General features: G+C 45.1%; 1 protein-coding gene across 1 annotated transcript; it reads right to left on the bottom strand.

Annotated features, from left to right (window-relative positions):
* Positions 1-376: 376 nt before the first annotated feature.
* On the bottom strand, positions 377-10,217 carry TNFRSF17 (TNF receptor superfamily member 17). Its single transcript, XM_077773332.1, has 4 exons — positions 10,161-10,217; positions 3,579-3,702; positions 3,087-3,218; positions 377-1,104 (listed from the first exon to the last, which is right to left on the bottom strand). Exons 2-4 carry the CDS (start codon positions 3,700-3,702, stop codon positions 824-826), a joined length of 537 nt encoding a protein of 178 aa, XP_077629458.1. The 5' UTR covers positions 10,161-10,217; the 3' UTR covers positions 377-823.
* Between the last annotated feature and the right edge of the window lie 948 nt (positions 10,218-11,165).

Raw genomic sequence — 11,165 nt, 5'->3', positions numbered from 1 at the left:
AGTAATGACTAAGATTGTAGCTTAAAGAGATGGGGAACTCAAATGGACTCAAACTATTGTGAAAAGAAAGATCGTGATGCCTGGTTTTAAATCCAGACTCTTCCATTTACTGGCTATGTGAAGTTGCTCTGCCTTAACATCTGTGAAATGTTTTTGCCATCATCTGTGGGAAAACTTTGTGATTTGCTATGTGTATTAAATGAGTTAGCACAGGTAAAGCATATAGAACCATCCTGGCACATTGGGCTAAGTTTTAATTATTACTACCCGCATTGGGGTCTGAAAATGCTACTCCTATACCTTTATCACCATTTGCAGTTACACATTTATTTATGTGATTATAATAATGCCTGATGCCTCCATTAAGCTGAAAGCTTACAAAGTCAGGAACCTTGCCCTCGTGCATTGCACACTGAATTATTGCAGCTGACTCTAGGCTTCTCCTACCTATGGGAGTATATAGAACAACCTTGCTTTCCCTGAATAATAAAGAGAAAATTCCAATCTGGCCTGAAATATACATACACATCTCTTGGAAAGAAGGTGGCTAGCCAGAGAAATGCGTGACTATGGGATCTATGCACCACAGTGCTTTTTTTCGGTGAGTCAAGAATTTAATCATGAAACCAAGGAAATTTACACAGCTAACTAAGCTCCCAACAATGAGGTAGGGAAGGATATCTAACATAAAGATTTTCTAGAATGACAAGACCAAAAAAGCTCTATCGGCAACGGATACATACAGTCATCCTAAAGAGATCTGATACACCATCCTCCTGACAGAAGATTCTCAAAGCAGCTCAATACCTGCCGAAATGGCCAGTTATCTGGTAGAAATGGGTTTTTCCATCTCCATGACACTAGCTAGCAGGCTATTGCAGTAGTCATTTGTTTTCGTGGTGACGAGAATGGTTGCACCTTCCTCCATGGCCGGGAGTGGAAAGAAATGGTCAGAATCGACCTTCGATTTGCTCTTGACACAGTCTTCACAGGTGCATTCTTCGACCGTGTACCCCAGGCCCCTCGAGAGAAGTACTTCCGCGCCAGTCCTGCTTTCACAGCTCTCGTGCTGGTCAGCCTCTGCCTCATTCTGGAGAGCCGATCCTGATGATGCAGAGACAGAACCATTAACCTAAACTCCCCACGTGGTTGACACGTCGGTCGGGACAGTCATTGCAACACACACTCGGGGACAAAGCAATGGAGACAGAGCTACAGAACAAGGGAGTATGTTTGTGCTAGAAGTCGTGAACTGACAGACCACAGGTGACGGTGGGTTTGAAGACAGACTCTGTTTAGGCCACACAGAGTTTTCAAGTGTTTGCTTACATGTCCTATTGGCCCGCATTTAAAAATCAAGAGATTTTTTAAAAATGGGCACCCATGTAGCTCAGTCGGTTGAGTGTCTGACTCACGGTTGTGAGATCAAGCCCCATATGGGGCTCAGTGTGGAGCCTGTTTGGGATTCTCCCTCTCTCCTCTCTGTTCCTCCCCCACTTGTGCTCACACTCTCTCTCTCAGAATAAGTAAATAAACTTCTAAAAAAAAAATTTTAGGAGCACCTGGGTGGCTCAGTCAGTTGAGCATCTGACTGGCTCAGATCACGATCTAGAGGTTCAGGAGTTTGAGCCCCAAGTCAGTCTCTGTGCTAACAGCTTAGAGCCTGGAGCCTGCTTCAGATTCTGTGTCTCCCTCTCTCTGCCCCTACCTCTCCCTCTCTCTCTCTCCCTCTCTCTCTCCCCCTCTCTCTCAACAATAAATAAACATTAAACATTTTTAAATAAATTCTTAAAAGATTTTTTAAACATCGAGATGTCATGCAAGTCTAGACAATTGGTCTCTTTAAAAACAACAACAACAATAACAACAAAATGTGGCAACTTGGAGCTAACATTTCTCTATGGAAACAAATGTCTGGAGTCAAGAGCGGCCACCTCCTCTGGGACGGACATGGGCTGGTCTCCTGCCAAAAAGCTCCACCTGGCCCACTGCACTCACTGGGTACCCACCTGGCCCTTGGAGGCACTCAAGTACCGGCCCTATTTTACACATGTGAAGTGACACATTACCATATGTTCTAGCACACCAAGATCAGCCTTTGGGTGACACTTCAGAATTCAAAGTAAAGATGCTTCTCTTACAGAGCATTTGGTAGCATATCAAATGTTTTTATAATGAATCTTTCATGATCACCTAAGGAAGGAGTCTCTATTATGTCCCCATTTATATGCCTGGGAAGGTAGGCTTTACTACTTCGCCAACCTGCCACAGGATAACCTGCCTCCATCTCCCAAAATGTCATGCTTAAAGTCACTCCCCATCTCTCAGACCCCAGGGAAGCAGAGGGGGAAAAAAAAGGAAAGAAAGAAAAGAAAAATGAATAAATTATGTAGAACAGCCATCTATCTCTCTTTACTGCACTAGGAAGCAAAATGAGGCGGATGCTTTACAGATGATGGATAGAAAGTAAGAGCATAAAGAAATAAGCCAATGACTGCAACGTGCTTGGAAATCAGATCATGAACAAAAGTGCTACCGAAATATTTTTATCTTAAAAAGCCCTTAAGTAAAGCATTCATTTCTCTGAGACTGGTTCTCTGCTGCTTAAGAAAGATAATAAGCTTTGAAATGACTACTCAAATAATCCAAGAACAACTGGTCATTATTTATTTCTTGCATTGTTTTGGCAGTAAAATGTTTACCCAAGTAAAAAGCACTTACATTTGTATTAAAAACATGGCATGGATCTTGCCAAATACATTTTTCCTGATAGTAGTCAACCTGGCTAGCAGTTTCTGCACATCTAATCAATGTGCTAACTTTGGTCAAAGAGATGGATGTTTGCCAAGGAAGGGGCAGTACTTCAAAAGAGTAATTACCAAGGGAAGAATGTGGGGGAGGCTGACACTATAGGGTACCTTCAAAGAAGATCCAAACACCAAAAGTTCATTTAACATATCTGTCCTCTAACACACGCAAAAGGGCTCTAACCAAACAAAATGCTCAACATGAAAAAGGACAAGGAACTGAAATTCACAATAGCCACCTCTTGGAAATAGATTTCAAAGATGGTCCATCAAACCAACCTGCGTTTTTAAATGCGTCCTTTGATGGTTCAGAGCTCATCTTCCTTAGCAAGAACATCAACACGAAAACCGTCAAAGAAACTATCAAGCTCAGGCCCAAACAGGTCCAGAGGATTGTATTTGTTCCTTTCACTGAATTAAAAGAATATCAGAGAGATAATGAACTGACAACATAATAGTCACATCAAGCAAAGGTTATTTGCCATCCAATTCCCCCAGTTCATCAGCATGGATTTGTAAATTCTAAAACACTTAATTAGAAAGAACTGGTAAAATCTCAGTTACTAACAGTGCTGAGTAAAATTGAGTTCAGTTCTGAATAATTGCTTTGCTCCGGTTGGCATTGCATTTAAATACTTGCCTTGTTTCCTTTCACTTTTTGATTCAGAAGATCTCACCATCTCCCCTGTAATGTTTCTTCTTTGAGTAAATAGTCAGTGTAGAGAAAATACATCACACCAGTGAATACATTGTTCAAGCAGCGTTACTTACTTGCATTACAATATCGCTGACATACTGCGGGAGGGGTATTAGAACATCGAAGGTGACATGGCTTGCAAGAGTTAAGCAATCTGTCAAAATATTCATTTTGGAAGCACTGTTGAGCCATCTGCATCTTGATCACAAAAAGAAACAAGGAAACCTCAGGAAGAACAGCATGGAAGGACAAATAAAATCTCATCAAAAATTGCACATGCAATGGCAGCAGCTAGAATGTCCAGGGTGAAAAAGAACTTCACAACTATGACTTAGTTCTTACAGGGACTATCTATCTCCTTGTACTGTGGGGAAGGATTTGAATACCAGCTCCAATTCCGGTTTCTAAGTTTGAGACTTGGGGGTGGGCAAGAGATAGAGTGGAAATATCAAGGACAACCCATACCTGAAACAGAAACTGCTTATTTTTAGAGAAACGTTCTATAAATAAACCAGGTGACAGTTGCAAGATGTAGGCAAGCCCAAGGCATCAGGCAGAAAGATTTGATAACCGTTTCTGGGCCATCTGTTGAAGAGCTGTGCTGTGTGATAGGCCCCAGGGAGATGGATGAGGTAAGGTCTGTGCCCCTTAAGAACTTTAATTCTAATAGGGGAGATAGAAATCCACTCAACCACAAAGTGCAGTAGAACTGGTGGAATGTGGAAAAGGGAAAAAGAGCACATTTCCAACCCATGAAGAATTCCAGAATTCCAACAGAAATAGGGACATCTAGGGTCAAAGCGAAGTTGGGAAGAGGGTTGAGGAGAATATCGGTTTGGGGTATTAGAAGTAGCAATAGCATCAGGCATCTGGATGGCTCGGTCGGTTAAGTGTCCGACTTCGGCTCAGGTCATGATCTCATGGTTTATGGGTTCCACCCCGCGTTGGGCTCTGTGCTGAACACTTGCTCAGAGCCTGGAGCCTTCTTTGGATTCTGTGTCTCCTTCTCTCTCTGCCCCTCCCCACGTGCGCTCTGTCTCACTCTCTCTCTCAAAAATAAATAAATGTAAAACAAAAAACGAAAAAGGAGTAGCAATAGCAGTACTAGTAACATAGTCCATGCTCCACTGTTGAAAGCTTAGGAAATACAAATGAGAGAACAGTTATCCATGTCTTAGCATCCGGAAATAATTAACACTTTGATATACCAGAGAGGTTGCAAACAGGCCTGCTGCTGTGTTGTTGGATCAACCACTGATATAGATCTTTCTGGAAGGATTTCTGAAAATCGACAATAGAGCACATTCTCCTCTTTCTATAAATGCATTTTCATTTGCTTTTAACAGTACTGAGGAGGATACTTGTGTAGAGATATCCAGAGAGGTCAGTCAGAAATTTAGGACTCAATTAAAATGCAAGAAGATAATAAACTCCAAATTCAGTATAGGAATTATCTCTGGGGTACAGGAAAGGTACAAAAGAGACTCACATTTTTATTAAGCTGAATCGTGGATACATTGATATCTGCTGTGTTCTTTTGATGTATGACTTGTTATTCTTTCTTTATTTAACTTTTTTAATAAAATTTTTTTAATGTTTATTTATTTGTGAGACAGAGTGTGAGCAGGGGAGTGGCAGAGAGAGATAGGGAGACACAAACTCGGAAGCAGGCTCCAGGCTCTGAGCTGTCAGCACAGAGCCCGACGCAGGGCTTGAACCTATGAACCATGAGATCATGACCTGAACCGAAGTCTGACACTTAACCAACTGAGCCACCCAGGCACCCNGAGAGAGAGAGAGAACGAATGGGGGAGGGGCAGAGAGAGAGAGGAAACGAGAGGGGATCTCAAGCAGGCTCCGAGCTGCCAGAAATCACCCCCATTCCCACCCCATGTGGGACTTGAACCCATGAAACTGTGAGATCATGACCTGAGCCGAAAGCAAGAGTAGGATGCTTAGTCCACGGAGCCACCCAGGTGCCCTTTATTCTTTGTTATTCTTGACACCTTTTCATGTGTTTTAAATGGCACATAATAAGTATTAAAATAGTGATAATAGGGATGCCTTGGTGGCTCAGTCAGTTAAGCGTCCGACTTCGGCTCAGGTCATGATCTTATGGTTTGTGAGTTCAAGCCCCGGTCAGGCTCTGTGCTGACAGCTCGGAGCCTGGCAACTGCCTCAGATTCTGTGTCTCCCTCTCACTCTGCCCCTCCTCCACTCACTCTCTGTCTCTCTCTTGCTCTCAAAAATAAATATTTTAAAAAATCAAAATAAAATAAAATAGCGATAACAACATCAAATGCAGGAATTAAAAACAACACTTTTTTTTTTCTTTTTAATGAAGGGTTCGAGCCTAAAAGAGAGTGTGAATTCAGGTACTGATGGAAAGCACACGGTCCTGTGGGGTTCGGGCGGTGAGGCAAACAGGTGGGACTGCCTGGGTGGGCCAAGCACTGACCCAGCAGCTTCCAGTCCATCCAGATCCTGCCACACAGCAAGGCGGACAAAGGTCGTGGAGAAGCTGGGGGGACAAAGATCATCCCCAAAGCAGCCAAGGGAGGAGAGTTTCAGGTCGGGATGGGCAGTGAGGTCAAATTCTGCAGAATAGTCAGAGGTGACGCACCAAGGACAGAGGTCCCTGGTGTCCTCTGGGTGTGTCCTTGGGCAGAAGCCATATTGTAAGTCTTCAAGGGACAGAGAGAAAGAGAAGCAGTCTACGCGGGCGATGCCTGGGGAAGAGCAAAGCTGTGATAACTCCGGGGAAGGAAAGCATGAGTGCCTCTAACAGACGTGCTTGCTCGGGGGCTTGGCGTCGGGTGCAGAAGGATGTGCGCTGCCACACCATTCGTGTCCACAAAAGCCTGTCCGTCAGCGGGGACCTCACAGTCGAATACTACGCAGCCCTCCCAAAGAACGCGCTGAATGTGTTCTGATACGAACAATACATCACTGAGTGGGAAATGCAACGTAGCGAGCAGGTGTGTGCTCTGTTCTGCTGGTAGCAGGTGTACAGAATAAAATAGTAGGTAAATAGAGGTATAGACACACGCTCCATCTGGAAAGATACCCAGAAAATGGATCGTAATTACTGCCTCTGGCAAGAGACAGGAAGTGTAAGGTGGGAAAAAGACTTCGTTCTCATTGAAAACTCGTTGGTACTGTTTGAATCATTTCTTTTGGAAGAATCATGCTTTAAATAAGAATCATTTTTTTAAGGGGCACCTGGGTGGCTCAGTTGGTTGAGCCTCCAACTTTGGCTCAGGTATGATCTCACGGTTCGTGGGTTCAAGCCCCGTGTTGGGCTCTGTGCTGACAGCTCAGAGCCTCAAGCCCCCTTCGGATTCTGTCTCCCTCTCTCTCTGTCCCACCCCCACTTGTGCTCTGTCTCTCAAAAATGAATAAATGTTAAAAGAAATTTTAAAAAGGGGCGCCTGCATGGCATAGTTGGTTAAGTGTCCGACTTCAGCTCAGGTCATGATCTCACGGTTCGTGGATTCCAGCCCCACATCAGGCTCAGTGACTGGAGCATGCTTCGGAATCTATGTCTCCCTCTCTCTCTGTCTCTCCCCTACTCTCACTCTGTCTGTCTGTCTCTCTCTCTCTAAAAAAATAAATGAACATTTTAAAAAAATTTTTTAATTAAAAAAAGAATCATTGTTTTAAGGATGGTGTCTTAGTTCATTCAGGCGCTGTGTACAAAACACTACAGAATATAGTTCTGTTACAAAAAAAAAAGACAGAAATACATTTCTCACAGATTCGGCGTCTGGTGAGAGCCCACTTCCTGAACCCTGGGAGAATCCCAGAATTCAGACAGAAATAGGGAAGCCTAAGGGAAAAGCTAAATTGGTAAGAGGGTTGTCGGGAGGTGGTGACAGCCACCTTTTCCACCATAATCCTCCAGGGCAAAAGAAGCAAGAGATCTCTCTACAGTCTCTTTTATACGGACACTAATCCAGGGCTCCTGGGTGGCTCAGTCCATTAAGCATCTGACTCTTGGTTTCAGCTTAGGTCATGATCTCACAGTTCATGAGTTCAAGACCCATGTTGGGCTCTGTGCTGGCAGTGCAGAGCCTGCTTGGAATTCTCTCTCTCTCCCTCTCTCTCTACCTCTCCCTCGTTCTCTCTCTCAAAACAAATAAACTTAAAAAAAAAAATGTAAGGACCCTAATCCCCTTCACGAGAGCTCCAGCTTCATGAGCGAATCACCTCCCAAAGACCCCCACCTGCCAACACCTTCACATTGGGGATTAGGTTTCCACATGAATGGGGGGTGGAGGGGACACAAACTTTCAGTCTGTAGAAGGAGGGGCTTTTGGAAGAGGAAAGAAAGTAGAGCAAAAGGCACGAACAGCATGGACCAAGGGCAAAGGGGTAACAGTTCATGATGTCAGAGAGACCCCTGACCGGCAGCGTCTGGGCCGATGTGAGTCCTGAAAGCCCAAAGCACCATGGGAAGCATCTCCCAGCCCTCGCTGGGCATTATGAGCAGGGAACACCTGCAGAGGTTGTTCTTAATGACCTGCAAGCCTTGCGAAGCTCGGAGAAGCCCGGGGTCTGGCGGACCCTTCCTGGCAGGCCACCAGGCCTCTCTGACATACAGGGTGGCCTCCTAGGAACCAGGCCCAAGGGGCTCACCTTGCCTCACGCCTTTGTCCTGAAAATATAATTCTCTCTCCCAGCCGTTCCAAGCTTGGACAGAGAGAGCACCACGTCGGTGGTCAGCCCGGAAAGGGTTTTGATACAAGCCTGCTGAGGCTCCCCAGGACGGCTCCCCTCGCTCCCCTTCCCCAAGGCTGCTGTCCAGCACATCCGGCCCTGTCTTCAGTCCTGTGGGGGAAGCCTGTGACCCTTTCAATAAACTCCCCTTTGGGCTTAGGTTAGCCAGAGTCAGTTTGGGTTGGTTGCCAGCAACCTAAAAATAAATATAAAATCTTTAACGACCTTAACAGATTAATAGCTGATTTCTCCATTCATGTCTGAAATGACAACAGACACCGACTTGGGGGAGGCTCTTCAAGACAGGAGTGACTAGTTAATGCTGACACCTCAAGGTCAGCTGGTTCACCTGCATGACCGGGAAGGAGATGGGGAAACACAGACGAGGAGGAAACAGAGCTAAGTGTGCAAAAGAGGTTGGGAGATGTCATACTAGTCAGGACTCATTTAAAGAAACGACATAAAAACTTAAAAGGGAATTGAAATCCAGAAGTAGAATCGGCTTTGGTAGCTTGAGTTTTGCCTTAGTATCTGGTTTCTCCCGGTCACTTGGCTCGGCAATGCCATGCTCTGGGTCTTGCCTCCATTCGCAGGCCCTCGCCGCACGGTCACAAGAAAGCGACAGCACCTCCAGACCTCACATGCTCCCGTTCCTTCCAAACCCTCTCCACGGTCATCTCATCTGCTTCTGTGGGTTTTTTTCTTAATGTTTATTTATTTATTTTTGAGAGAGGGAGAGGAGAGGGAGAATCAAGCAGGCTCTGCATTGTCAGCACAGAGCCCAATGTAGGGCTCAAACTCACCACCCACGAAATCATGACCTGAGCTGAAACCAAGAGTTGGACGCTTAACTGACCGAGTCCCCCAGGAGCCCCTGTTTCCATGGTTTTAAATGTGTTAACTTCCAAACCTACAAACGCAACTCCAGCCTTGCCCCTGAAATCCAGACCCACCTACCAACAGCCTACTTGATGTCTATACTTCCAAGCATATGAAGCACCTCAAGCTTTACTGAAGCACATTTGGATTTTCTGGAAGCGGGAGAGTGTACGCTGCCTTTACCAAACCCACCTGGTCACGGATCCCCTTTTTTCAAGGACCACCTATGAACATTGAGGAATATGTTTCATGGAACTCAATTTGAGAAAAACGAGGCCAGATTAGCTCACGATTCCTCCCAGGTCTCAAAGACTGTGATGCGGGGACTTAGAGGAACAACATTTAAAATAAGGATTTTTTTTTTTTTTAAGTTTCACTAAAGAGTTTGTTGATGTAATAACANCCCCCCCCCCCCCCCCCCAAAGTCAAGCCCAAGCTTCTGTACCTCCTTACAGCTCCGAAAAAGCAGAGACGCCCCCTCGAACTTGCAAAGCCATTAGCACGCTCTGTAAGGAGAATTCCATCCAACCAGAAGATTCTTCTCCCTACATTACTAAACTAAGATTGAGTTTTCACAGCAGAACACTTTGAACTTTAGCTCTTTTTTTTTTTTTAATGTTTATTTACTTTTGAGAGAGAGAGACAGAGTGTAAGAAGGGGAAGGGACACAGAGAGAGAGACACACACACACACAGAATCAGAAGCAGGGTCCAGGCTCTCAGCTGTCAGCACAGAGCCCAATACAGGGCTTGAACTCATGAGCCGTGAGATCATGACTTGAGCCTGAGTCAGACGCTTAACCGACTGAGCCACCCAGGTGCCCCTTGACCTTTAGCTCTTAACTCCAAACCAAAAGTACACCATTTCTTCCAAAGGCTTTAGTAGAATTTTCACTTGGAGAGAGAAATCCAGGCCTGAACTAGTCAGGTTCTCCAGAGAAACGCAACCAACAGGATGTGTGTGTGTGTATGTGTGTGTGTGTAAACTTTACACACACACACATACACACAAATACATACAGAGAGAGAGAGAGAGACTTATTATAAGAACTGACTCACAATTATCAAGGCTGAGAAGTCCTAAGATCTGCAGCTGTCAAGCCAGTGACCCAAAAGGATCCATAGTGTTGGTGTAAATCCCAGTCCAGGAAGTGACAGGCTTGAAACAAGAAAAGCCTAGAGAGAGAGAGAGAGAGAGGAGAGAGATTGTAAGGAATCAGCTTATAGCTGTGAGGGCTGACAAGTCCAAAGTCCATAGGACAGATGAGCAGACTGAAAATCCACTAAAGACTTGGTGATGCTGTCTTGAGTCCAAAATCCAGGCAGCAAGCCAGGAAGTCTGAAAACCCAAGCAGAGCTCTTAGGTTGCAGTTTTGAAGCCAAATTCTTTCCTTGGGAAACCTCAGTCTTTCTGGTTAAGGCTTTCAACTGATTGGGTGAGGCCCACCCACATAATGCAGGGTGATCTGCTTCATTCAAAGTGTGCTGATTTAGGGGCACCTGGGTGGCTTAGTCGGTTAAGCGTCCAACTTTCACTTAGGTCATGATCTCACGGTTCGTGGGTTCGAGCCCCGCGTCGGGCTCTGTGCTGACTGCCAGCTCAGAGCCTGGAGCCTGTTTCAGTCTGTGACTCCCTCTCTCTCTGACCCTCCCCTGCTCACGCTGTCTCTCTCTCTCTCTCTCCTAGAAATAAATAAAACGAACGTTAAAAAAAAAAGTGTGCTGATTTAAACATTGGTCATATCTTAAAAATACCTTGACAGTCGGTCAAGCATCTGACTTCCACACAGGTCATGATCTCACGATTCAAGTCCCGTGCTGGGCTCTGTGCTGACGGCTCAAAGCCTGGATCCCTGCTTCCGAATCTGTGTCTCCCTTTCTGTCTGCTCCTCCCCCACTCGTGCTCAGTCTCTCTCTCGAAAACAAATTAATTAATTAAAAAAAAAACCTTCACAACAACACCTAGCCTGTCACACTCTGGTGACCACTGGAGCTGTTACCAATAACACAGCTCTTTCCTTCTGAGTGCAAAGCCAGGTTGTACTTCCCATACCCTTGTTTGAA

This window comes from Crocuta crocuta, unplaced genomic scaffold (assembly GCF_008692635.1).
Source record: "Crocuta crocuta isolate KB4526 unplaced genomic scaffold, BGI_CrCroc_1.0 scaffold16, whole genome shotgun sequence".
NCBI classification, from domain to species: Eukaryota; Metazoa; Chordata; class Mammalia; order Carnivora; family Hyaenidae; genus Crocuta; species Crocuta crocuta.
Note: the sequence above shows the minus strand (reverse complement) of the source record. Positions and strands in the feature narration are given on the sequence as shown.